Source organism: Oncorhynchus mykiss, chromosome 3, assembly GCF_057628025.1.
Source record: "Oncorhynchus mykiss isolate SJ-2025 chromosome 3, ASM5762802v1, whole genome shotgun sequence".
Lineage (NCBI taxonomy): Eukaryota > Metazoa > Chordata > Actinopteri > Salmoniformes > Salmonidae > Oncorhynchus > Oncorhynchus mykiss.
Window position 1 is genome coordinate 29,332,481 of NC_143024.1, and position 27,985 is coordinate 29,360,465.

A 27,985-nucleotide genomic window follows, 5' to 3' on the forward strand; every position below is an offset into this window, starting at 1 on the left:
GGGGCCTGAGGGCAAACAGTGTGTTGTGAAATCTGTGAATGTATTGTAATGTTTTTAAAATTGTTTAAACTGCCTTAAATTAGCTTGACCTCGGGAAGAGTAGCTGCTGCCTTGGCCATTGCTGTGGTGAGAGAGAAGCGTGCCTGTATCTCTCACATAACTAGAATGACATTCACTTTCTCTTGCTCTCTCTGCTCTGATAGACATGAGCTTGCAACTCTTATCTCTCCAGCGTTGCACGTCATTCATTTCCTTACAGAATCATGGCCACGGGAAGGGTGCTGGAGGTACCACAGCACCCCTGATGAATTTAAATACATTTGCCAAAGTTATAGAATGACTGCTCTCTGTTTAGAGAGAAATGAAATAATTCAGAAGACTACACCAGGAGTATGCCTATAATTTAGCCACAGAGGATCAATAGATTATAAAACAAATATCCTAGCTGTGGATTGTGTGTATCCAATTCACAAGGCATGCCTACAGTTAGGAAAGTGTGGCAAATCTGTCAGTGAACATGCACTGATCATATACAGACTCCCGTACTGCTGCTCATTCCGTTCACCAGCTCCGGAGGTCTACGTCACCAGCCTTCTAGGCGTCACTGAACTGGATTCATTACCACCAACCCCGGACTGTCTTGTCTCATTACACAAACCTGGTTCCCATTCCCCCTGATTAGTATGTGTGTATATATAGCATATGTGCCTTCTGTTCCCCATTGTCCATTGGTTATTGTTACCATGTCTGTTGGTCTTGTGAGCACCTGTGCTGTTGTATCGGCTTCCATGCTACGTGTTATTGTGCACTTGTTTTACGGCTCTCGTCCCGTGTATTATTTAGGTTTACACCTCGCTCTTTTGTTTGGGTGGAGAAAATAAACACCCCTATTACATATTCCTGCACTTGTTTCCTATCATTATACAGCGTGACACCTTTCGCAATATTTCAATAGCATTGTTTTACATAAGGGCATCAGCGATCACGGGTGAGTGAGCTGTGCATCATTGGGTGACTCAGTGAAAGTGGAAAGCTTTTTTACGACTATAATTTCCTCCTCATATTGTATAATATGGGTGTGTCTCCACACACCTAGGCCTAGGTTAATGATGGATTCAAGACAGGGTTGTTTTTATTGAGCTCAGATTCTCAGTTTGTCAGGGTCAAAGTAGACTGTCATTCCAATCATTTGTGAGGTATAAATAAAAAAAATCTGCTAAAGTCTTAAGTCATCTAAAATGATGTAGAATTGCATGAAATGCCATTATAAAAGGCCAACATTTTCCCGGAGCATAGGCTATAAACTTTTCCCTCCATGTTTGCAACTTTTGCAAGCGCCTCTACTCTACTGCTCTATGCCAGTAGCAAAAGCTATGATAATGCATGCAATGCTTTTTTATGTAATTGAGTAGGCCTATATATTTGTTTAATCAAATTATTTATCTAACAATGAAAATCCACATTTTGTAAGAAATGTAATGTCATTTTACAAAACAGTTCACTAAAGTAGCTGCTCATCTTTACTTTGTAGGTATTTTCACTTGGTAATGAGTACTAAGTAATTTTATAGAAATTGCTCATAGGTAACTATAAAGTTACACTTCACGTTAAATAGCTACATCCTGTGTAAGAACTAGCGGCAACCTTGTACTTACCCAGATATTACAGATATGTACTCTGTGGTGTATTAATGTGTTTATTTTCTCACTTGGATGGTGCTTTCGGAAGCTGACGAGTAGATTGTCAGAATGGGTAACATACTTTGTAGGTACACAATAATTCAAAGTAAGTACACCTCACGATACACTTCATAACTAAATCCTGTGTAACAACTAGTAATTACATTGTACATATGTAGATATTACATGTACTCTGTGGTGTGCAAGTGTTCTTTTCTCACTTGGATGGTGCTTTCGGAAGCCTTAAAATGAGGGCCCGATTGTCAGGATGGATAATGTACTATATAGGTACACATTAATTACAAGTAAGTACTTCTCATGACACACTTAATTTTAAGTAGCTAGATATTGTGTAACCCCGAGTAGTTACATTTTACTTATGCAGATTTCAAATGTACTCTGAGGTGTACTTGTGGGTTTAACCTCTCACTTGGCTGGCAAGGAGGTTCAAGTTGTCTTAATGGGTAACGTACACATTAAGTATTTAATTTGTATTTAACCCTTATTTTTACCAGGCAAATTGACTGAGAACACATTCTCATTTACAGCAACAATCTGGGGAATAGTTACAGGGGAGAGGAGGGGGATGAATGAGCCAATTGTAAGCTGGGGATGATTAGGTGGCCATAATAGTGATAATAGTGATGGCCAGATTGGGAATTTAGCCAGGACACCGGGGTTAACACCCTTACTCTTACAATAAGTGCCATGGGATCTTTAGGCACCAGAGAGAGTCAGGACACTTGTTTAATGTCCCGGCTGAAAGTCGACACCCTAAACTTACAACAACAACAACAAAAATATTAGAATCTGGGATGGCACCAATATGGCAGACCTTAGTCAGTGAAGTTGACATATGTCCAAGCTGTTATTGTAAACTCAACCAAGTTAACCCAGATGGTACACATTTGGGGGGCAAGTGCAAGCAACAACATTGAGTGTAGATTTTGAAAAGTGCATATTCACAATAAGGTAATTCGAGTTTATTGAGCCTCCAATCTTTGTAATCTCGGACGCCCAGTGTCCTAAATCTTTCCACAGGATATTATAACCTTGTGACAGTTATTACTGAATCAGATGCAGCTAAGAATTTAGTGGAAACTTGCACCTATCAAGTGCACATGCACTTAGCCTACAGTGCATTCAGAAAGTATTCAGACCCCTTCCTTTTTTACACATTTGTTACGTTACAAACTTATTCTAAAACATTTAAATATGTTTTACACCTCGACAAGCTAATGACAAAGTGATTTGCATATGTATTCAGACCCTTTGCTATGAGACTCTAAATTGAGCTCAAGTGCATCCTGTTTCCATTGATAATCCTTGAGATGTTTCTATAACTTGATTGGAGTCCACCTGGGGTAAATTCAATTGAATGGACATTATTTGGAAAGGCACACACCTGTCTATATTATGTCCCACAGTTGACAGTGCATATCAGAGCAAAAACCAAGCCATGATGTTGAAGGAATTGTCCGTAGAGCTCCGAGACAGGATTGTGTCGAGGCAAAGATCTGGGGAAGGGTACCAAAACATTTCTGCAGCATTGAAGGTCCCCAAGAACACAGTGGCCTCCATCATTCTTAAATGGAAGAAGTTTGAAACCACCAAGACTCTTCTTAGAGCTGGCTGCCTGAGCAAACTGAGCAATCGGGAGAGAAGGGCCTTGGTCAGGGAGGTGACCAAGAACCTGATGGTCCCTCTGACATCAGCTCCAGAGTTCCTCTGTGGAGATGGGAGAACCTTCCAGAAGGACAACCATCTCTGCAGCACTCCACCAATCAGGCCTTTATGTTAGAGTCGCCAGACAGAAGCCACTCCCCAGAAAAAAGGCACATGACAGCCCGCTTGGAGTTTGCCAAAAGGCACCTTAAGGACTCTCAGACCATGAGAAACAAGATTCTCTGGTCTGATGAAAGCAAGATTGAACTCTTTGGCCTGAATGCCAAGCGTCATGTCTGGAGGAAACCTGGCACCATCCCTACAGTGAAGCATGGTGGTGGCAGTATCATAATGTGGGGATGTTTTTCAGCAGCAGGGACTCTGAGACTATTCAGGATCGAGGGAAAGACAAATGGAGCAAAGTACAGAGAGGTCCTTGATGAAAACCTGCTCCAGAGCGCTCAGGACCTCAGACTGGGGCAAATGTTCACCTTTCAACAGGACAACGACCCTAAGCAAACAGCCAAGACAACACAGGATGCGCTTCGGGGCAAGTCTCTGACTGTTTCTGGGTGGCTGAGCCTGAGCCTGGACTTGAAACCGATCAAACATCTCTGGAGAGACCTGAAAATAGCTGTGCAGCGACGCTCCCCATCCAACCTGACAGAGTTTGAAAGAATCTGCAGAGAAGAATGGGAGAATCTCTCCAAATACAGGTGTGCCAATCTTGTAACATCCTACCCAAGAACACTTGAGGCTGTAATCGCTGCCAAAGGTGCTTCAACAAAGTACTGAGTACATTTTGTAAAAACCTGTTTTTGCTTTATCATTATAGGGTATTGTTTGTAGATTGGGGGGGGGGACGGGACTATTTAATCAGTTTTAGAATAAGGCTGTAAAGTAACAAAATGTGGAAAGTCAAGGGGTCTGAATATTTTCCGAATGCACTGTACATATACAGTATGTAAAAATATTTCCAATGTAATATGTGCAAAACAAACAAAGACCAATGTACATGCGCGCGCACACACACACACATGCTCCAGCTCAGTTCTGTCTCCTCAGTGGAAGTGTAGCCTTCCCTCAGCCTCAAACAGCTTCTCTTCCTCTTCAGAAAGACAGTTTCCTTTCAAACTGTGGGTGAGTGATGACAGAGCACCTAATAATCAGGAACCAGCAATGCATTCAAAGACTCACAGACAAAGTAGAAATGGTGAAAGATGTTTTGGAATAACAATTTATTAATATATAAAATACTATATGAATATATAAAATACTATTATTAACCTGGTTTAAAATAGAGGAATGTGCCTTTAAGCGAGCATGAGTGTGACATTGCGTACACTCACCAGATCTCTTTGAGTGATGTGTTGTGGGAGAGAGCCTCTGACAGCTGTCTGATTCCATCCACTGTCAGCTGATTATTGATTAACCTGCACAGAATGGAACAGAGGGGTCACTAGGTTAACCGGCTAACTTTTATTCACATTCAGAAATACATTTTGTTCACTTTCTGGTTAATTCTAAAGCTAAACTTCGTTATTGGTTGTTGGGAGTGTGTTGAGACGGGCCTGCCTTACCAGAGGTGAGAGAGACCCGTGTTGGATCTGATCAGCTCTGCCAGGTCTGGTGCTACATCATCTGACAACTCGTTTTGCACCAACCTAGAACACCACAACACACATTTAAACTGTACTGTACTCCAAGACACAGATACACCTTGTCAAGTCTTGTGAACATGAGACAAGCATACATGAAGGTTAATTCAAGTCCTACCAGAAAATTCGGAGCCTTCTATTGTCTTTCAGTGCTTTGGCCAAGCTCCGCCCACCTTCTGAAGTGATACCATTGGCTGAGAGACTGAGGGAGAGAAGAGCAGAGTGACATAGTGTAAAACAGATACTATAGTTTCTCTGTGTATCTAAAAGTAAGAGTTCAATAACCTATACTGTATAGCTGATTATACAACAGGTGAGTCTAATCCTGAATGCTGATTGGTTAAAACCCGCATTCCAGCCGAAACCGGCTAAATCTATCACGTTAAAATTCCTAATTACTCTGTTCCACTGACTGCGCAATCCACTGTCTCATCAGCCCAGCCAGACGATATATAAACTTGATCTCCACCATAAAAAGCATCTAGACATTATCTCACATTTCTGTTAACTAAATGTTAGTCTTTCATGTCCCATAGTAATGAATGTGTCGGGAGTCGAAATCTTGAAATCATGAATCAGCATAATTGTTATGGATATAAACAAACAACTATCCCTAGAAAACAGGTCAAAACTAAACAAAGTGCAGCTAGTTTGCAGTCTTTCCAGCTTCAGTTTGATGTGATTTTGTTAGCTGTGTTGTTGGCTAGCTCCTCTGAACCACAGTGTCCTGAGTAGTGAGCACATTTTCCATGCCAGATGAAATCATGCCTCATTAGCTCATGTGGAAGGACCACCAGAGGGCAGGCTGGGCTCACGGATAGTAGCCCAACCAGGCATGTGAGTCAATGTGACCAGAGGCAATTAAGCACAGCTGATGGTACTAATGACTTATTATCTTTTCCCTACAAGAGGGAGGAGGGAACCAGCGAGGAGGGAAGATGAACTATCTCTGGAGGGTGGCCACCAAGAGAGGGGAGCTATTCAAGAAGAACCATTAAGACGGTGACAAACCTGTGGTTTTTGTTATAGTTTAAAGATAAGACGATTATGTTCCTGTTTAATCTAAAGGATATGTTTTTCCTTGGGAGATTCTCATTGATTGTGTTGGAGTGTTTGTATTGACAGAAATCCCTCAATAGAGAACTGTGTTCAATCAAGAAAACCTTCTCCTGACTCGTTTATTCCACCTTTCCACTTTAGAGTGAAACCAAATTACTTGGTCCGCTCACACCCATTATTATGGATGTATCCAAATAAATGTCACTAGAAAACAGCTTAAGCAAATGCTGCTACTTTGTTGATATTCTGGCTACACTGTTTGACTTGACTGTAAGTTAGCCGTAGTTGGCTAGCTAGCAAGCAAGGGATAAGAACGGAACATTGGAACATAAATGGAACATTTAGGACGAACGACTGGGTCGCGTCCATAGATACGAACGACTGGGTCGTGTGCCTGGCACCTAAAACGATAGAACAAATGTCCAGCCGGCTTGGGTAGCAACCCCAGATTTGTGTCGGGACTAAATCTTGTGGAAGGATGAAATAGTATGAATAAACATGAATAAATTCATCAAAATAACGTTTTTAATGAAAATGTCAACCATTATTTGAACATGTTGGTAACCAGTTGCATAAAAGTGATAATGCCCTTGAAGACGATGTTTGGAGGATATATTCGCACGGTTTGCCGGCCCTCGAATTCGTCTCCGGCCTAACAACACCCGTGCCAATATATCCTCCAAACACCGGCTTCTCAGGCGTCATCAATTAAGTGTCCGTTAGTGAAATGATGCGCCAATGGGTTATACAACCTCATTACTGACATCAACTGTCATGAACTACAGCTGTGGGATAACTGAGAATGGCATGGCACAATTAGTGCCACTAGCTAGGTTTCCATTCAATTGGCACATTTTCATGTGAATATCCTAAAAATAAAATATTTTCCCAAAAGTGGTAGGTTTCCACCAAATGGACTTGTTGTGGATAAAAATCAATGCAAGTTGACAGCACACACAAAATGTTATTTTTTGCTAAGTTTTCATGTACCAAACGAAATTCTAATATACCGATCACAAAAGCTGTTGCGTTGAATAGCAAATTTGCCCACTCTAGTCTTGGCAAGTGCACTCTAGCATCAGTTCTCAGATACAGTGAAGGTAGACTAGTCTACATGATGAGAATATTAGGGATATTTCTATTTGTCAAACGGCAGTCAAGCATCGATCATCATGTTACCAGAATAAGACATTCAATATTTATTGGAAAGGAATATCTAGCTCAGCACTGTCCACTTTCAGCACCCTGTGAAGTTCATGATACTTACAGTATTTCATCTGTAGCCTAGTACACTGCATGGTCTCCCAAGTTGTAGTGGGAGGACCACATACCATATCAAAACACCACTCCAAGTTACTTCGATATGATGGTTATTATATCAATATTTGTGGCGTTTCCACCGCCATTTCTTGCATTATTAATTTTACCGACACTAAAAGATCCCACAATGTCCAACAAACCAATGCATTTATAAAGTTGTACCAAAACGTCCTGTTTCCATCACAGCTGTCATGATTGTTTTTATACGGTATGACTTTACCCGCGTAAAAACTGTGGATGGGAATGTGGTTACTGTGCCAAATACTTACTCAGTTAAATAAAAACAATAACGAGATATCTTGCCATCTATCTCACCAGAGGTTGGTAAGACTTGGGTGATTCCTCAGGACCTCTGCGAATGCTCTTGCTCCTTCATCACCAATGCTGTTCTCCCACATTCTGAAAAACAGGAACAATCCATCCCATGCACTCTGTTAATTAAATAAACAAATATTGTAATAGTGCACTTACCCCACGTCAAAGATAGATGTGCTCTTCTGAATGGCACTGGCCAGATACCTGCCACCCACACTGGTGAACTTGTTGCTGCCAACCCTTTGAACAAATCAAAGTGCCAAAAATAAACATTTTAATTCATACACAAGTAATTATATAATTGATTGGACATACTAATTTACATACTTGACGACTCTTAACTTAGGACATTCCTCAATGATATGAGCAATTAGCTTGGCTCCAATGTCCGTGATGTGATTATTGTAAAGTCTGTAAAATCAAGAAAGCAGAAATAGTCACGTTATATGAATTTGTTATACAGCATAATACAGTATAAAGTTCGACAGGCAAGTTGACCCTGATAGACAGTGACTCACCCCAAAACCTCCACCACTCTGTATTTGATAAGCTCCTCAGCCAGTACTTCAATGCTGCTGTCTGAGATCTGATTGACACACAACCTGAAATGGAGAAACAAATTTAGCTGAAAAGCTATACTTTATTTATGAGTGCTGGTAGCCTTTTTTTAAACAGTGGCATAAAGTACATAGTGTTTCCATCTGCATGTATTGCTAATTCCTCACCTCACCACGGTCATTTTACTGAATGAAGGCCTGAGCTGCTTGACCCCATAGTCACTGATGTTGTTGTTGTCCATGTCCACCCCTAGCCTCTTCCGCCGGTGCTGCAGCACAAAGTTGAGGGCACTGCAGTCGCCAGAGGACACATTACAGTAGCCCAGCTTGATGTAGTCAGCTGTGATTCCCTTCGCAGTCAGCTGGGCCACCTCTTTACTTCCTGTCTCGAAGATGCAGCGCAGCATCCACAGGAAGTTGGGCAGGACATGCACCTTGCTGCCCTCCTGCTCTGTGCTGTGGAGTGGCAGACCGCGGAGGTGGGACCTCACGCTGGTGGACAGGTAGGACTTGAGGACCGCCCGCTTCCTCTTCAGCAGTGCTGGAGGAACCATGTGCTCCAGCAGGCCGGCATTGGCCTTAGACAGCAGTCCACACAGGAAGAGGTTGGCGTACTGGAGATGCTCATTGGTCTTGAACGGGTCCTTTCCCCTGGGTTTGGAGGAGCCACCGATGCAGGGGAAGACACACGATAAACAAGATGTGTTGTCCCTCCTGCTGCACTCTGTAAAGAACTTGAGGATGTTGCCTACGCTGGCCTGTTCATCCAGAACCAGGGAGAATGCAGCCAAGAAGGACTGTAGGGTGAGATGAAGGAACTCAAAGGTAGAAGGGTTTCCACAGGCATCGTAGCGGCTGACCGGTCGGAGGAAACCCACCTGAAAGTCGTCCTCAGTCAGGCCACAGGAGGTCACCTCCTCCTTGTCGAACACAAAGCCTCCTCTCTCCGTGCCCAGCAGAGACAGCTTGGAGAAGGCTGTCAGTGGCCTCAACCCTGCCCTGAAGGTATCAGCGGGGCACCTGGTGTTTCTCGTCAGGAGGCCCGGTGGGGGAGCGGCCCCCCGGCTGAAGAAGACTTCAGAAAGCAGAAGGAATATGTTAGTGAGGGTCACGCAAGCCTCTGGCAACTCAAAGTCATCGTAGACTGAGTGCAGGTGTTTAAAGCTCTTGAAGACGATCCAGCAGAAGAGGGGGATGGAGCAGAGGCCACAGAGGTGGGGGTTGGCATCCAGCTGGACTGAGACCAGGTCCCTGTGCTCCTGCTCTTTGAAGTGCAGGTTGGTGTAGGTCTGAAGGTGGGCCGGAGAGAACCCACGCAGCGCCACCCTCTTCCGGATCACCCTGCTCTGGACCTCAGTGCCTGTCCGAGCAGTAAGGACCTTCCGGGAACCACTGAGCAGCTTCCCACAGAGCAGGTTAATGAGCAGCAGAAGAGGGTGAGTCTTCTCCTCTGGAGAAACCACCTCAGGCACGTTCCCCGGGTTCATATCAGCCTGGATCTCATCATAGCCGTCAAATGTAAAGAGAACCTTTTCGGGGAAGCGGAGGATGTAGCTGAACACCTCATTGTCCGCATCTTGGTCGGGGTAGCAGTTGTATTTGAAAAGCAGGTCCCTGAGTGAGATCTCGTCTGTCTCCTTGAATGTGCTGAACATCCTACAGCGGAACTTGAAGAAGAACATGGCGTCTGTCTGTTCCAGCTCCCTATTGGACCACAGCCTCTGGAGCTTCTGGAGGAGGATGGACTTGCCCACCCCAGCATCCCCCGTGATGAGCACCGTCTCTGCCTGTGGGTTAAAGACACCCTGCTCTCCCAGGAGCTGCTCCAGACCCTCCAGGTGGCCCAGGCTCTCATTGCGGTCATTCAGGAGCTCCATCAGGGTGTCTGTATAGAGCTCCTCCAGCAGGGTTTCTTCTTGCTGGGCGTAGGATGCAATGAAGAATGTGTCTCGGCTCAGCTCGTGCCTCAGCTTCTCACAGTACCTACTAACTGAGAGGAGGGGGGTAGGGAGAATACACTGGAGTCTCATTCTCAACTGCTGATATTCAGCCAAAATATACAGTAGCTTCCCCCGTGATTTTCGAATAGCTTACATTTTCAATGCACTGTATTTTTTTATTGTTAAGTAAAATTCCAATAACACATATGAAGTGCAGCACCATACAGTTTACTGACACACTTACTAGGGTCCGTGTTCTTCACTGGTATGTCCCGTATGAAGTCTGGTGGCTTGTAGTTGATCTCTTTAAGCCATGGTTGGAGGTCTATGTATGCATCATAAACTTTGTGGACAATATATAGGAAGTATTCACATGCCTGCTCCCCTTTGCTTTGGACCAATTCCAGGATTTTACGCACCTGCGCCATGTCAATCATAAGTAAATCATATTTACTTTACAGTGATTCAATAATAATTTGACAGCTAACAGTTTCCCCCTTTTACACACCTGCGCCATGTCAATCATAAGTAAATCATATTTACTTTACAGTGATTCAATATTTAATAATAATTTGACAGCTAACAGTTCCCCCCTTTTACACACCTGCACAATGGCAATCATATTTACTTACCAGTGATTCATATGTAATTAATATTACTTCCCACATTTTGATTAATATGGCCAAACAGGATTTTTCACAGATAAGATACTGGCAACATACCAAATGTATTGCAAAATCAAGTCTTGTCTTTATATTTTCTCATCTTAAAATCAATTAGTCCATTTTAGTTTGGGCCTAGTAAGCTATTTGTGAATAAAAGAGCATGTCTTTGTGATGGGTACTTTGTCATTTAATGTGTGTTGTCCAAATGGACATGTATCCTCTCTGAAACACTCCTATGTTAAATTACCTGTTCTGTCTTGGTGGCTGAGCGCTGGATGATTTCTGTATCCTCAAAACACAGAAAGCCACTTTGTAGGAGGTTATCCAGAATGCACTGCGTGCTCTTCACCTGGGAGACCAGTAGCTCACGGTGCAAGGTGAACAGTTGGACAGTGGACACATGGCCCATTAGTCCAGCACGGACTTCTTCGGCACTGGAGCCCATAATATTCATGCAGCTGGACTTAAGCTTTTACTGGAAGAGAGTAGGGGGAATTCAATAGCGGAATTGTTTCATTTCAAGAGGATAAAGCAGAGATTTCACAATTGTCGCCTGTGTGCATATTTATCTCCTGTAGCAAATAACAGAGAATCATCAATTAGGAGAGAAATATGGATCCAACAAAATGGATAAAAGACATGTTAATGTGTAATGTACAGAATCACATACAGTATAATATGGGCTGGAACATTTAGCCTACCTTCAAAAACGCGTTGATTACCATGTTCTTATGGGCACTCTCCTAAACCGCTGTGGAAAAACTTGGGAACCACAGCTCTCCATTAAAACAAACTCCTATTGCTTATGAAACTGTTGAAAATAGCGTACAACAGGATATTAATTCAACTTTTCTCTAAGACCAGGATATTTACCAAACGTTTCTCTTGGACTGTTAGAAGAGTGATCTAGTCTTGTCTCAAACAATTTTCTGAAGAGAGGAAAAACACTGAACACTGTACTGGCTCGTTATCGGGTCTTTCCATGAGGAAGTGAAACCCAAAACAGCCTGGGATGCTTGTAATTTCACCTCGGATTGTGTAACTGCGCTTTTGGCATGCTGTGTTATCTGCCTCTTGCCACAACAGGAGCAAAGCATAATAGCAAACACATTATACAGGACCCGGCTCTAGCCTTTTGGGGGCCCTAAGCAAGATTTGGTTGAGGGAACCCGAGCTGGCGGTAAACATTTTTAGGGGCCCGCTCTTCACTGTGGAGAGAAATGTACATTTTAAGGTTACTACAAGCTCCACTCCACTGATCTACGTGCTTGCGTGCACGTGGGCAGAGTGGAATTTTTGGAGTAGTCAACTCCTTTTGGTAAAATTATAAACTCACCGGTTCCACTCCCATTCACAAGGGGGCAATAGAAAAGTATTTTATTTTTGTCTTTTCATTTTGTGAAAACATGAAGTTGCCTTCCCTTGCTAGTAGTAGCTAGCTGGCAGCCTGGCTAGCTGGCTTTAACCTGGCTAAAAACATAGAAAACTAGCCCGTCTTTTTAGCTTCCCATATCTCCATGTGAAATAATCTGATTTATAATAACAAAATATACCAGGGAAATGTTCTTATTTGCCAGTGTAACCTAAAACATTATCCCAGTTTGAAATGCTGCTTGTGTATTCATTCCCATATCAGCTAAAAATAGAACCACGTGTTTTGGTTAGGGAGAAAAAAGCACATACTGTATCTCGCAGCTGTTTTTACCAGTAGCCTGGAATCAGTAGTTATTACTTCTAAACAAAATATATTTTGGGGGGAATTCAAATAAGGATGTTTGGTTTATTGTTTGAACAATCACTGAGAATATATTTGCTTATCAATGCAAAATAGGCTACTTTGATACATAGTCTATTAATAGTCTATAGAGAGAGAATAAAGTAGACGGCGCATGTCAAAAGTCTGATTTATGACCCTATGTCCGGGTGACGCGAACATGCCCAAATATGGGCATCCTGTCAGGACCTCCTGGAGGGAAGGTGTCACGTGGTTATGGCCATATAAGTGCATCCTGTTGTCACGTGTTACAGTGTGTTATTTTATATCTATATTGCATCTATTCCTTTGAAGTTGTCACGATGATTGATGTGTAGGGACCTGGTTGAACTGGGGGGGATGTGTTTGAACATTTCAAAGAGGATGGCCCCACACCCACCATATTTTATTGCCCTTAGGGTTGTTGTCTATGAAACAGGAATGTCCGGTGGGGATTGTGTTTGTGGCAGACGCATTATAAATAAATCCCTGAACATGCGGCCCCATGATGTATAACAGTTGTACAACCAATGTTTATAAATAAAACATACATGCATGTTTCAATATTGCGCAGTAAAATTGTTTTGGATTAATTATAAGATGTTTTAAAGAGGTCTGTACTAAACATTATGAATTAAATAAATGGTTTTAAATAGGTACAGTGGGGCAAAAAAGTATTTAGTCAGCCATCAATTGTGCAAGTTCTCCCACTTAAAAAGATGAGAGAGGCCTGTAATTTTCATCATAGGTACACTTCAACTATCTGTCTCTGCATGGGGCGTTTGAAACCAAAAAGGTATGTGAGGCTGTTTAGAATTGGGTGTGCGTCTCTTAAAATGGGCACTTTAGATTCATTAACACACATGCCTTTCAAATACGTATTTATCTCACCCCCAAGGACGTGGGGGGCTAAAAAGTCAAACAACCCCGGCAGAATACATATTGTCGAGACAACCTCCTACGGTTTAAAATAGATGTTATTTCTAATCAGCCCATATACAAACGACCCCCCACTCAGGTCTCTAAATGTATATCGGTGATAAGAGAATTATGTTCTCCAGGTACATCACCCAATTTAATTATGTTACTCTCTGTCTGCAAACCAGAATGTGTAAGATCCTGGTCGAATGAAACAGGCCCAGCTAAATAGTCAAAAAGGTTTATTCATGGGACGTTCTGAAGTCAAGAATACAATCAATTAATTTTATACTGACTTCTCACGCCCACACATACGCGCGAGCACACACACACACACACACACACACACACACACACACACACACACACACACACACACACACACACACACACACACACACACACACACACACACACACACACACACACACACACACACACACACACACACACACACACACACACACACACACACGATGCATGTTTTGGAATATTGTTTTATTCTGTACAGGCTAACTTCTTTTTACTATCATTTAGGTTAGTATTGTGGAGTAACCGCAATGTTGTTGATCCATCCTCAGTTTTCTCCTATCATAGCCATTAAACTCTGTAACTGTTTTAAAGTCACCATTGGCCTAATGGTGAAATCACTGAGCAGTTTCCTTCCTCTGTTAGGGAAGATTCAGAATTTGTTGGTAACATATGTAAGATGTTTTATATTCATCAAATGTGTGTAAGTTAATTCTCATCAGAATGGTATTTTTGTGTTATTCTGTGGTGAGGGTTGCAGTATCTGTTCTATGTCAAGACTAAGTTGCATGGCCGCTGAGAGGGGATAGGTCAAAGTGTCATCATGTGTAAACATATCTTTCACTCTCTACCTTTCCCATAGTGGGGAAAGGAAGGTTGCAGTGTCTGGAATCATTCTATGCTCCCTCTTATGTTGTTTCTATCTTAACCTATAGCCTCACCCTCCTCTCCGTGAGTTTGTCCAGGAGTTTGTATTTAGAGTGGGTTGTATCTAAATGACAATTTGATATATGCCTGTTGTAATGGAGGATTGGTTTATGGTTTGGGAAAGGAGACAAAGCTGAACGATGAGTTATGTCTATGCTGTCTGACTATGTGGGTCTTTGCTATTAAAGGAACTCAGTTGCATTGTAAGGGGGCTCTCAGAGGATTCACTGAGAGACACTGAATCAATCTGAGAGTCACAGGGTTGTGATAGAGCTCATATAATTAAAGATGGACTTTTATAACTAACTCTGACTTGTGTGTGTGGTTTGCTCCCATGATTAGGTAAATAGAGGAAATTTCCACGACACCTCTCCGGCAACTGAGTTAGGAAGGACGCCTGTTTCTTTGTAGAGACTCGGTGTATTGATACACCATCGAAAGTGTAATTAATCATTTAACCATGCTCAAATGGATACTCAATGTCTAGGTGCCCTTCTTTGCCAGGCATTAGAAAACCTACCTGGTCTTTGTGGTTGAATCTGTTTGAAAATCTCTGCTCGACTGAGGGACCTTACAATTATCTGTATGTGGGGTACAGAGTCAGTCAGTCCATGCAATTTATGTGACTTTTTGAGCAGATTTTTACTCCTGAACTTATTTAGGCTTGCCATAACAAAGGGGTTGAATACAGTGCATTTGGAAAGTATTCAGAACCCTTGACTTTTTTGATTAAATAAAAAATCCCAATCAATCTATACACACAATACCCCATAATGACAAAGCAAAAACAGATTTTTTTATATATTTTCAAATGTATAAAAAAATAACTTAAGTACTGAGTGAAGCGTCTGAATACTTATGCAAATGTGATTTCATTTTTTACATTTGGCAAAAATTCTTAACCTTTTTTGCTTTGTCATTATGGGGTATTGTGTGTAGATTGCTGAGGGGGGAAAAACTATATCTATTTTAGAGTAAGGCTGTAAAGCAACTAAATTTGGAAAATGTCAAGGGGTCTGAATACTTTCTGAATGCACTGTGTGTCTGGAACCGGCCCTGACATTGGGTACAATCAATCAAGTGTGTGTGTGTGTGTGTGAGAGAGAGAGAGAGAGAGAGAGTGTGTGTCTGTCACACTTCCCAAGCAAAATAGAGAAACTTTAGTAAAAGAAAATGCTATGCCAGACATTGTCATTCATTTTTCAATTTATTTGGTATCACATCTAAAATGACTGTCTCACATTTTACACAGAACATTTGGGAATATATACCAGTGTGCCACTTAGTTTTTTTTATTTACTCTAATGCATTTTTACTTAAGCTGATTGTTGCACAAAAGTACAACAGGGACATTTGAACTTAGACAACTGAGTCTTATGTCAATTTCCCTCTAAGGTTGTTACATTAAGTGATTTCTCTTTCATCTTCTTTCCTCTTGTACCATCTACAAGCTTTTTCCTTTATCAGCAGGTTTCAACGCGGTGATGTCATCTAAAATGGACGGACCGCTGTAGCCGTTGGTTTCCACTGCCTCCAGCTTCTTAATGTAATCCAAAGGTAAGCCGTTTTGTTTTGCTCCAAGACAAACAACCTGTATGACAACATTATTTGCTTTTGTTAATAACACGACCCATGGGTATTTGCATAAATCATTCTACTTCTGTATTGGGTTTCGACATTTTGCCATTAAATATAACACAAATGCATTGTTCGTGCATTTGGATATAGCCAATGGAGGCATCCTTCAAACTGGCTAGCAAAACAATCATTATTTGTGTATGATTAGGCTACTTTATAGCAAAAGACAGACATATAGCGTACCTGTTTGTATGGAGGCGAGGTCTGGTGAACTGTGAAGTTGTTCATCTGGTAGGTTCGACAGAGGACCTCTCCCTCGTCTGTGTTAATGGTAACGTCTAGTGGACTGTAGAATCCTATTCCCACTCCTTCCTGCCTGGAGAACACACAGTTAAGAGCAGATAGAAGTTGTTCATCCTTTGGAGATACTGTTGATTGAAGTTACAAATTCATGCCATTCTCTACAGTCTGTAAAACAATCCAGAATGTTATATATAAATGCCATAGACATCAGTTGTACCACTTTTTACACTGGAACCAGAATTGTATTAGGACCTGCTTGTGGGAAGAGAACTAGGATAACCATTGATTAAGCCTTCCGGGAAAATATGTACATTTGGAATATCCCACCTCAGGTCCTAGGACATCATCTCAGCAACAATTCCTATTCCGGGCTGTTCAATTTCACAAACCGCACCCCATAGGGATAGGCCTATAACACTGTAAATGAGCCACCCACTTGTCTAAACTTATGAGGTTGTCCTTGTCCATCTTCCAGACCACTCCCCAGACCACATCTCCCTTGGACTCTTCTATAGTAGCAACACCACCATGCCAAGAGTTTGTGTTGTTGAACTCTTTCTTCCAGTATCCAAATTGAATCACATGATCCTGTCAAGTAGAATATTCAAAAGCATACACAGTAACTTCATAATCACATGTACGTAGCCTAATCACAATTATTTGTTAAAGCATTGCTAACATCATAATTAATAGCTTGCACACGTATCATGGCAAATTAAAACTCCGATGCCAACCTACAATGCTTGGTGCCAACTTCTCAGCATCTTCACAACAAAACATACGCACTGAAGCCTACCTTCAAACTGCCAGTTGTAACAAAAACCGCGGATGGATTCTTCAGCTGCAGTCTTTCCTTCAGCAGATTACTGCCATAAGCGAAATACATAAAGTAGTCAGACACGGATGAGTTTGAAACACTTGTTCCGTTATTTTCAGCGGTGGCAGGAACCGCTTTTGACGCAATTTGTTGATGAAACAGTGCAAGTAAAATCGTGTAAGTAAGGTATGACATGGTCTATCCGCTTTGTGACGGTGAGTATGTTAACCAGTTGGTAATGTTGTTATTTTATTACTTGCTGTCTTTAGAGAAAGGGCTCGACTGCTGTACCTCAGCGTGACGGCGCGCTGATTGGCTGAGCGCTAAACGAGGAGGGGCATGCATGAACAGACAAAACAGACAGTGAAATGAGAGTTTAAAAAATATATATATATAATACATTTATGCAATTTAAACTAGTGTGTTAATAGTGCCACTTGAAGCCCAGTGGTATAAAGTACTTAAGTAAAAATACTTTAAAGTACTACTTAAGTCGTTTTGGGGGGTATCTGTACTTTACTTTACTAATTATATTTTTGACAACTTTTAGTTTTACTCCACTACATCCCTAAAGAAAATAATGTACTTTCTACTATTCCCTGACACCCCAAATTATTTGTTACATTTGGAATATTTAGCAGGACAGGAAAATGGTCCAACAAACTTAAAGAGAAAATCCCTGGTCATCCCTACTGCATCTGATCTGGCAGACTCACTAAACACAAATGCTTTGTTTGTAAATTATGTTGGAGTGTGCTCAACTGAGTATTACAATTGTTGGAAAATTACTTGTGTCATTCACAAAGTAGATGTCCTAACCGACTTCCCAAAACTATAGTTTGTTAACAAGAAATTTGTGGAGTGCTTGAAAAACAAGTTTTAATGACTCCAACCTAAGTGTATGTAAACTTCCGACTTCAACTGTACCTTTACTTTTGATACTTAAGTGTATTTAAAACTGAATACTTTTAGACTTTTACTCAAGTAGTATTTTACTAGGTGACTTTCACTTTTATTTTAGCAATTTTCTATTAAGGTATCTTTACTTTTACTCAAGTATGAGTTGAAACCAGACTTTTTTGCAGTGTTGTTGGGCTTATATTCACATCCGTAGCAACAGCCCATGTAAATCCTTTATCAATAGAAGCATTCAGTGAATTGTAGCTTTAAGATTAAAGTTAAGAAGTACGATTAGGAGATTAGGTTTATGTTAACTACTATATTTTCCAATACTACACGTTTCACTTCCAAAAGGATTCTAAAGTTATATTCCACCGATACAATCATTTTTTAAATGTAATTTGTGCAATACATTTAGTGTATGCATTAATGCATTATTTTGTGGAAAGGGAAGTTAGAGTGTTAGAGGAATTTAATTCCTCTTCATGCTGTTGGTGCTGCTCCATCAGCTTGCTTGGGAATACCTGCTGGCCTTCTGCCACATCATCCGCACCTGGCTGGAGGAGGCTGTACGGAGGTTATTGCTATGATGCCTTTGTATTGTACAGTGAGATTAGCGCTGGGTGGTGGAGCAGCTGCTTCCCGGCCTGGAGCAGAGGGGGTCTCCCTGCGTCTGCATAGCAGGTACTTCCAATTGGGGAAGGACATTGTGGACTACATCACAGACAGCCTCTACGGTAGGTATCCTGGACCACTAGAAATACTATATACAGGTTAAAAATAACAAGCCTAGATGGCATCACCATCTAATGATCCTTCTTACTGGTCTGGTTCCAGGCAGCCGCTACACCGTGTGTGTGGTGAGTTGTAACTACCTGAGCAGTAACTGGCCACACCCTCCGTCTGCTGGTGGAGCAAAGGGTCATCCTTATCTTCCTGGAGGAAATCCCCCCAGCTGTCTGCCCACCACCGCCTGTCTAGGCTGGTCAAGACCAGGTACGTACAGTATGTGGAGAGGGGGTTCTGTGAACTACACTCTATCATTTATTTAACTAGGAAACATCCTTGCGAAAACATACAGTACGTTCGGAAAGCAATCAGACCATTTGAATTTTTCCACATTTTGTTACATGACAGCCTTATTCTAAAATGGATTCAACGTTTGTCTCTGTCCTCTGACAAATTAACTGTACATTTTGGTGAAGTTATTCGGAAACATAATGTTAACTTTCACTGCTATGCGGATGACACACAGCTGTACATTTCGATGAAACATGGTGAAGCCCCAAAATTGCCCTCGCTGGAAGCCTGTGTTTCAGACATAAAGAAGTTGATGGCTGTAAATGTTCTACTTTTAAACTCGGACAAAACAGAAATGCTTGTTCTAGGTCCCAAGAAACGAAGAGATCTTCTGTTGAATCTGACAATTAATCTTGATGGTTGTACAGTTGTCTCAAATAAAGCTGTGAAGGACCTCGGTGTTACTCTGGACCCTGATCTCTCTTTAGACGAACATATCAAGACTGTTTCAAGGACAGCTTTTCTCCATCTACGTAACATTGCAAAAATCAGAAACTGTCCAAAAATTATGCAGAAAAATGTATCCATGCTTTTGTCACTTCTAGGTTAGAATACTGCAATGCTCTACTATCCGGCTACCCGGATAAAGCACTAAATAAACTTCTGTTAGTGCTAAACACGGCTGCCGTGGCGGAGATCTTTGTGAGCTATACTCTGCCTTGTCTCAGGATGGTCTCTCTCTCTCTCTCTCTCTCTCTCTCTCTCTCTCTCTCTCTCTCTCTCTCTCTCTTTCTCGGAGGACCTGAACTCTAGGACCATGACTCAGGACTACCTGGCCTGATGACTCCTTGCTGTCCCCAGTCCATCTGGCCGTGCTGCTGCTCCAGTTTCAACTCTTCTGCCTGCGACTATGGAACCCTGACCTGTTCACCGGATGTGCTACCTGTCCCAGACCTGCTGTTTTCAACACTCTAGAGACAGCAGGAGCGGTAGAGATACTCTGAATGATCGGCTATGAAAAGCCAACTGACATTTACTCCTGAGGTGCTGACCTGTTGCACCCTTGACAACCACTGTGATTGTTATTATTATTTGACCCTGCTGGTAATCTATGAACATTTGAACATCTTGGCCATGTTCTGTTATAATCTCCACCCGGCACCTCCAGAAGAGGACTGGCCACCGCTCATAGCCTGGTTCCTCTCTAGGTTTCTTCCTAGGGAGTTTTTCCTAGCCACCGTGCTTCTACACCTGCATTGCTTTCTGTTCTTGGTTTTAGGCTGTGTTTCTGTACAGCGCTTTGAGATATCAGCTGATGTACGAAGGAAATTTAAGAAGAAAAATAATATTAACATTTTTTTCAATGTCAATCTACACACAATACCCCATAATGACAAAGCGAAAACAGGTTTTTAGACATTTTTGCAAATGTATTAAACATAAAAAACAGAAATACCTTATTTACGTAAGTATTCAGACCCTTTGCTATGAGACTCGAAATTGAGCACATATCTGTGGAAGGGTACCAACAAATTCTGCAGCGTTGAAGGTCCCCAATAACACAGTGGCCATCATTGTAAAATGGAAGAAGTTTGGAACCACCAAGACTCTTCCTAGAGCTGGCGCCCAGCCAAACTGAGCAATCGAGTGAGAAGGGCCATGGTCAGGGAGGAGACCAAGAACCCAATGGTCGCTCTGACAGAGCTCCAGAGTTCCTCTGTGGAGATGGGAGAACCTTCCAGAAGGACAACCATCTCTGTAGCACTCCACCAATCAAACGAAAGCCACTCCTCTATAAAAGGCACATGACAGCCCGATTGGACTTTGTCCAAAGGGTTACCTAAAGGACTCTCAGACCATGAAAAACTCATTGGCCTGAATGGCAAACGTCATTTCTAGAGGAAAACTGGCACCATCCCTACGGTGAAGCATGGTGGTGGCAGCATCATTCTGTAACATAACGAAATGTGGGAATAGTGAAGTGGTCTGAATACTTTCCGAATGTATATATTTTCTATGACCTCGTGTTTTGAGGAACTTGACCTGAAGACCTGAAGGCTTGTCTTCTAAATTCTATGTTCATTATGACTTGAGTATGTTGTCTTTCCTGTGTTGTATAATGCCTTGGGTGTGATAAAAACACTTTATTCTTTAATTCAAATAATCAGTTATTATTGTGATCCCCAGGACCTACCTGGACCAGGCCATGCAGTCTGCCTTCTGGGACAATCTGTTGACCAAACTGGTCCCTCCTGAACCACACCCTGGCCAGTGACCAGATTCAGTACTTCACTCTTTTAAAAAGGGTTCTAAAAGGGGTCTTTGTTGGGTGAAAAGGTTCTACCTGGAACCATAAAGGGTTCTCCTACAGGGATGAGCCAAATAACTATTTAAGGTTTAAGAGAGCACCTATTTTGTGTACATGTCTAGACAGTGGTATTCTGCTTCCAATGAACTTTGTATGAACTGTGTGGATACAATGACCAACCGTTATCAACAGCAGAGGGAGACAAAGACCTTCAATCGTATGTAGTAAACAGACTTCCATTGTTCAAAATATGTTTTCAAGGAAACACATTCTCATCTAACAATGAAGTTTATGGCTTTGCATACAAAGGGGGAGGGGAAGAAGAAAAAGTGATCTTGAATGTAGCCTGGTCCCATATCTTTCTGTGCTGTCTTGACAACGTGGTCCTGTCACTGACCCATACGATTTGGAAAGACACCACAAACAGATCTGAGACCAGGCTATCTTGAATGAGGCTGATTTTTAATGCCATTGTACACTCTATACAGATCAACACAGAACATCCGGGGATGTTTTTTTGTCCGCTGAAGTAATACAAATACACATGATCTTATTCCACATTTAATCCCTATACAGTCTGAGGGATGCTCAGTGTCATCATCATCATCATTGTTATTTGTCAGTAAATACAGTGCCTTGCGAAAGTATTCGGCCCCCTTGAACTTTGCGACCTTTTGCCACATTTCAGGCTTCAAACATAAAGATATAAAACTGTATTTTTTTGTGAAGAATCAACAACAAGTGGGACACAATCATGAAGTGGAACGACATTTATTGGATATTTCAAACTTTTTTAACAAATCAAAAACTGAAAAATTGGGCGTGCAAAATTATTCAGCCCCTTTACTTTCAGTGGAGCAAACTCTCTCCAGAAGTTCAGTGAGGATCTCTGAATGATCCAATGTTGACCTAAATGACTAATGATGATAAATACAATCCACCTGTGTGTAATCAAGTCTCCGTATAAATGCACCTGCACTGTGATAGTCTCAGAGGTCCGTTAAAAGCGCAGAGAGCATCATGAAGAACAAGGAACACACCAGGCAGGTCCGAGATACTGTTGTGAAGAAGTTTAAAGCCGGATTTGGATACAAAAAGATTTCCCAAGCATTAAACATCCCAAGGAGCACTGTGCAAGCGATAATATTGAAATGGAAGGAGTATCAGACCACTGCAAATCTACCAAGACCTGGCCGTCCCTCTAAACTTTCAGCTCATACAAGGAGAAGACTGATCAGAGATGCAGCCAAGAGGCCCATGATCACTCTGGATGAACTGCAGAGATCTACAGCTGAGGTGGGAGACTCTGTCTCTTTGAAATATCCAATAAATGTCGTTCCACTTCATGATTGTGTCCCACTTGTTGTTGATTCTTCACAAAAAAATACAGTTTTATATCTTTATGTTTGAAGCCTGAAATGTGGCAAAAAGTCGCAAAGTTCAAGGGGGCCGAATACTTTCGCAAGGCACTGTAACTATTCCTGAAGAGGACTTATAGATGTAATGTTGAGGGTTTCTCTAACCAGTGGGTTCGTGAACACAGTTCTCTCTCTAGGCAGGTTTGAGTTCCTAGAGAAAAATACATGCTGTCGCTAACTTGCTTTCAAACCAAGGTGCATGAACAGTGGAGCAAACTGGAGATGAGAAGATATTCAGCAACTCTTGGTAGGACAATGGAAGATGTTGAAGCAAACTTATATTGTCCTACCAGGAGTTGAGTTCCCTAACATGGCAGTTTGTTCAAGGTGTTGTTAAGCGTCAGATCGGTGGTTGGCTCTCTCTTTGTCTCTTTTCATAATCCGCTCCAGCTCAGCCATGACAGGCAGTGGGCCCTCATACTTGTTGGTCTAGATGGCCTTCAGCTTCTCCTGGTAGTTCTTCGGCAAGCCATTCTGCTCCGCCCCCATTAAAATCACCTGGGGCAACCAGAGAACAATCAACATAAAACATTTGTAATTTAAACGGAAGTTAAAGCATATTAATCAGACAATCACTTTCTGTTATCTAACGACATAAATGACCATTACAATCCAGAACATCAATAGTAACTACCCTTATGCCATAGTAACTGCCCCAAGAATGTGTCTCTCAAACCCATCGAACCACACACTACATAGAGGAACAATGCACTCAGCTCAACCGTATGAGTCTGGTACACACATGACAGTGCACTGCACAAAGCTTCCGTGGTCACGAAGCCCCGCTCCACACCCGCTCCACACCTGTTACATTCGCTGGCTGTTTTTCTCAGACCACTTTGATTATTTAGCTAGAGCTTTTAGATGTGCAATGAACCATGTGGAAACACAGTTTAGTAACTGTTCACATTGTCCAATACAGTGCATGAGATAGATGGATACATTTTTTAAAAATAAAACAAAATAAAACGTCCTTGTGACAGCCAGAATATGAACCTGGAATGTAGTGGTCCAGATGCTTCAGAAAGGGAGGTTTTAATTTGGAGAGGGGCTGTGAGTGAATAGTAAAAAAAAATCATTGACCTCGGTTGCTGCTCTTTACCTATTGCCTTTTCAACACAAAGCCATTTGCCAGTTGTCAGTGGCAAATGCCAGAAAAAACACCAAAACACTGGTATTTTTGCCACCACAGTGAGTGAGTTACAGAGACTCATTCAAGAGGATGATGTCACCCACACTGTCATCCACAAGTGATGAGTGATGTGTGAATTCCTTTTTCCAATGCTTTAGGTGTGGGTGTTTGATTTGCTGTTTTTCTGGTTATGAATTTGACAATATAGAGTATATTGTTTTATTTACAATTCATTTCAAAAAACATTTGTTGGTTAAATACCTTTTCAGAGACAACTTTCTGCATTTCTATTCATTGTCCCACTGTATATCCATGGTTGAGCACCAGTTTTATTAACAACGTTCCTCTCTACGCTTTGTAAGGTCTCTAACGTCTTACAGAGTTCAGTGTCAAGTCCATGTTCTTAAATGTATTTTGAATAAAGGAGAACTTGATTGAGAAAGTAAGACCGTGTGTGATAGAGAGAGAGGGGGAGGAAAACAGTGTAAAAGGAGGTGTGTCACCTTGAGGTACTGTGGCGATGGTGGAGCGTAAATACAGCTATTCATGATGTAGGTGCGACAGATGAGCTCTTGGCTCCGAGTCTTCACGTTAACCTCCACAGGGCTATTTTTAAATATTTTTTTAAAACTAGGCAAGTCAGTTACGAACAAATTCTTATTTACAATGATGGCCTACACTGACGAAACCCTGGACGACGCTGGGCCAATAGTGCGCCGCCCTATGGGACTCCCAATCAAGGCGGGTTGTGACACAGCCTGGATACAGTAGACACAGTATGTGCCAACGAGGATTAGGTGAACTAGATAACTTTATCTTACCTGTCTAGAGACTCGAGGTCGGCCACATTCATCCTCCATACCACTCCCCACATCTCGTCCCCTGGGCTGTTCTCGATGGTCGCCACACCCCCATGCCAGCGGTCACTGGCCAGACCCTTGTAGTTCCCAAATATCAGCTTGTAGTCCTGGAGAGAAGGAGAGATAGAGAGGGTCAGGTTTCCTCCCAGGTCCTCCTTATAGCCAGGTCAGGTCGGGTCGTACCTTGAGCCTGGCCACACAGTGGATGGAAGCGGAGGGGTTCTTGAGATGGAGCCTTTCCTTCAGTAGGTTACTGCCATAGGCAAAGTACAGGAAGGTGTGGATTTCTATGTTGTCATCCATGCTGACAGAGAGGAGGAGCAGGAGGGGGAAGGGCAGGGTGAGGTGGAGGAGGAGTCGAGGGAAGACAAGGAGGTGGAGGAGAGAATAGAGAGAAACCACAGTCAGCAAGAGTGCTTGGAGGCAGAGCAGAGACACAAGGACAGGTCAAGGAGAGGCGCTATTGTGACAGAGACTAAACTCTGCTTCCCACTCTTTTATACCAGCCCTCTCTCCACTCACTGACTCCCCATTCTCATGCTAATCCAACAGGCCTGGCCTGTGCTGTACCCAACACTGCCACACAATACACACAGCCTGCTGGTTGCTGAGCCTTATGGCCTGAGCTGGCTGAGCTCACAGTCACACCAGCATGTCATTCACAGTGTGCTGCAACAAGCCTGCATAGCACTGTCACGTGGGCAGAGAAGTTAGTGATGTGTTGCAGCTGATGCTTTGACAAATAGGCCAATCCATCACTCATGTTTGCTTGCGTGCACATGGATTTATGTTTCCACCGCCGATGGTAATCAGGCAAACCTCAATTATGTACAATGAAATATCATTAGAACTTTGCTTTGAAATTATGTCATTGGCACTGACTGGTGCAGTGGAGGGTAAATGCAGTCTACACACCTTTTTTATTTTGTGCCAAGCTTTACCAATATTTTGCAGAAAAATGCATTGAAAGTATAGGAAGCATTACTGGTCACGGGAATGGAAGGCTAAACATGGCTGGTCCGTCAAGGTCCAGTAGGTAACTTTGTATGCGATCTGACCAAATTCACATAGAAAAGTGAGTTATAGATTGGTAATTCCTATTGAAAGCAAGTCTGATGCGTGGCATATTTGTTCTGTGTGCTATTTCTATGCTTCCTATGCTTCTTTAGCTTTTGCGTCGTTTGACTTTTGGTTTTGTACACCAGCTTCAAACAGCTTAATATACACTATTTTGGGTTATTGAAAATATATTGGAAACAGCAAAGTTCGTATAGTGATGCAGGTCTAGATGTTGTACACATGAAATTCTGTCATCCCGAAATGTATCTGGAACGTTCTAATTTATTTTGTTGCCACTCTAGCAATACCTCTCCATCCATTCTACAGGTAACTGCCAAACACTTGAGTAAATGAGGGATACAAAGTATATTAAATGCATGGAGTGCTTCCACACAGGAAGTTTCAGACGCTTACAGAATCTATACCAAGGTGCATTGAAGCTGTTCTGACGGCTCCTGGTGGCCCAACTCTGTATTAAGACACTTTATGTTGGCATTTCCTTTATTTTGGCAGTTACCTGTAGCAATATGTTACAATGACAATGGAACAGCTGGATAGGGGAAATGGTTTGAGTTTCACAAACGGGAATATAACATTGCAGACGTACATATGAAATTTTGTCAAACATCTAAAGACCTGTATTTGGGCTCCCGAGTGGCACAGTGGTCTAAGGGACTGCATCTCAGTGTAAGAGGCATCACTACAGTCCGTGGTTTGAATCCAGGCTGTATTGTATCCTGCGGTGATTGGGAGTCCCAGAGGGTGATGAATAATTGGCCCAGGGCAGGCTGTCATTTTGAATACAAATTTGTTCTTAACTTGCCTAGTTAAAAAAAACATTAAACACTATACTGAGATGTTGGCCATTTCTAAAAGGACATAAGTGGACATTTTTGATGCCTTTGTTCGTGTTTTTTTCTAGGCACCCATACTACTCAATGAGGATGATGAAGTGATTTGCTATTTGGGGTAAGTTTCTCAAAAACATGAAATCACAAAAAAAGGTGGCTGGACCATTCTATAACATTCCATTTACATCAGAAATAGAGATCTGGTTGTAAAAATATTTATTTGTCCTTTAACAGTGATGACCATGAAAACACAAGACTGATTGCTATGTTCAACAAGTATATTATTCTTCCTGCTTTATCTAGCTCTATTTGTGATATTTTACCTTGCCTTGCTAGCTTGATAGGTAATCCATCTCAGATGACATGTCACGACCCGGTCCGAAGTCAGTCCCTCTTCTTGTTCGGGCGGCGTTCGGCGGTCGACGTCACCGGCCTTCTAGCCACCACTGATCCACTTTTCATTTTCCATTTGTTCGGTCTTTGTCTTTTACACCTGGGCTTCACTCAACCAATTACTTGTTTATTATTTAACCCTCTGTTCCCTATGTTTTGTTTGTGAGTGATTATTCTTTGTACATCGGTCAGTTTGTGTGGGCTCGCTATGTTGCTTTGTATTTTTGTAATTTTGAGTAAGTACGTTGATTACTCATATCTGCTGTCCTGCGCCTGACTCTCTACACCAGCTACACACAGGACCATTACATGACATCAGTTATGTTATGTGATGAAGATGCAGTCTGGGGTCGTAAGCACTTACAAATGTGTAACATATTGTCTGAATAATTGGAATTTATAATATATCATAAAACACATTTTTGCAATTGGTTACATATATGCAATGGATGATTTTATTGTATTTTTTATTTTATTTAACCTTTATTTAACTAATGATGTAGTACACAATCGAGCACAATTTTTCCCGTGACTGTTTATGGCAGGTGAGCACTACCTTACAAACTTCTGGTTGAAATGATAAAAAACCTTTGGAGCATCACTTTAATTTGCACAAACTGCATTTGAAGAGGCAAAGACGTTTCTGATGAACTGCATGCGCAACTTTTAATGACGTGGACAGAAAATTGGTCTAAATGGATGATGGTAATGACCCCGTTGTACTCATTGCTTGAGCCCACATGGATTGCATAGACTAGCCAAAGATAATTGCGGAATTTCTCTGAGCCAGCCTACTGGAATATTTTAACCGCACCCACTCAAAACAGCGTTTCGCTCACTGATGGAGGGGGAGAAAGAAC

General features: G+C 41.9%; 3 protein-coding genes across 4 annotated transcripts; all 3 read right to left on the reverse strand.

Annotated features, from left to right (window-relative positions):
* Positions 1-1,682: 1,682 nt before the first annotated feature.
* Positions 1,683-11,850, reverse strand: LOC110511898 (nucleotide-binding oligomerization domain-containing protein 1). Of its 2 annotated transcripts, XM_021592602.3 has the most exons (13): positions 11,732-11,850; positions 11,560-11,620; positions 11,106-11,333; positions 10,438-10,612; positions 8,422-10,243; positions 8,215-8,298; positions 8,024-8,107; positions 7,853-7,936; positions 7,697-7,780; positions 5,121-5,204; positions 4,925-5,008; positions 4,694-4,777; positions 1,683-4,478 (listed from the first exon to the last, which is right to left on the reverse strand). In XM_021592602.3, exons 3-13 carry the CDS (start codon positions 11,310-11,312, stop codon positions 4,406-4,408), a joined length of 2,865 nt encoding a protein of 954 aa, XP_021448277.2. In that variant the 5' UTR covers positions 11,313-11,333; positions 11,560-11,620; positions 11,732-11,850; the 3' UTR covers positions 1,683-4,405. The 2 variants fall into 2 exon arrangements, with proteins under 2 accessions (XP_021448277.2, XP_090083249.1); XM_090227123.1 differs by having other exon boundaries at positions 1,683-4,503; positions 11,560-11,819.
* Positions 11,851-15,674: 3,824 nt separating this feature from the next.
* LOC110511884 (gamma-glutamylcyclotransferase) lies at positions 15,675-17,497 on the reverse strand. The gene is made up of 4 exons (XM_021592592.3): positions 17,164-17,497; positions 16,804-16,955; positions 16,308-16,440; positions 15,675-16,077 (listed from the first exon to the last, which is right to left on the reverse strand). The coding sequence occupies exons 1-4, from the start codon at positions 17,377-17,379 to the stop codon at positions 15,931-15,933; spliced, it is 648 nt and encodes a 215-aa protein (XP_021448267.1). The 5' UTR covers positions 17,380-17,497; the 3' UTR covers positions 15,675-15,930.
* A 4,670-nt stretch (positions 17,498-22,167) lies between these two features.
* On the reverse strand, positions 22,168-25,292 carry LOC110505118 (gamma-glutamylcyclotransferase-like). Its single transcript, XM_090227160.1, has 3 exons — positions 25,006-25,292; positions 24,784-24,929; positions 22,168-23,328 (listed from the first exon to the last, which is right to left on the reverse strand). Exons 1-3 carry the CDS (start codon positions 25,123-25,125, stop codon positions 23,325-23,327), a joined length of 270 nt encoding a protein of 89 aa, XP_090083286.1. The 5' UTR covers positions 25,126-25,292; the 3' UTR covers positions 22,168-23,324.
* Positions 25,293-27,985: the final 2,693 nt, after the last annotated feature.

What these genes read in the sequence shown, in the direction of transcription:
- LOC110511898 (XM_021592602.3), bottom strand. Translation starts at nt 11,312, where the DNA reads ATGAATATTATGGGCTCCAGTGCCGAAGAAGTCCGTGCTGGACTAATG. An exon ending in AGTAAAATGACCGTGGTGAG is followed by an intron (nt 8,299 to 8,421) that starts GTGAGGAATTAG and finishes TCTCCATTTCAG; the next exon opens with GTTGTGTGTCAATCAGATCT. An exon ending in CCAAGTCTTACCAACCTCTG is followed by an intron (nt 5,205 to 7,696) that starts GTGAGATAGATG and finishes TCTCTCCCTCAG; the next exon opens with TCTCTCAGCCAATGGTATCA.
- LOC110511884 (XM_021592592.3), bottom strand. Translation starts at nt 17,379, where the DNA reads ATGTCATACCTTACTTACACGATTTTACTTGCACTGTTTCATCAACAA. An exon ending in TTACAACTGGCAGTTTGAAG is followed by an intron (nt 16,956 to 17,163) that starts GTAGGCTTCAGT and finishes TCTACTTGACAG; the next exon opens with GATCATGTGATTCAATTTGG. An exon ending in CCTCGCCTCCATACAAACAG is followed by an intron (nt 16,078 to 16,307) that starts GTACGCTATATG and finishes GTTGTCATACAG; the next exon opens with GTTGTTTGTCTTGGAGCAAA.
- LOC110505118 (XM_090227160.1), bottom strand. Translation starts at nt 25,125, where the DNA reads ATGGATGACAACATAGAAATCCACACCTTCCTGTACTTTGCCTATGGC. An exon ending in ACTGTGTGGCCAGGCTCAAG is followed by an intron (nt 24,930 to 25,005) that starts GTACGACCCGAC and finishes CCTTCTCTCCAG; the next exon opens with GACTACAAGCTGATATTTGG.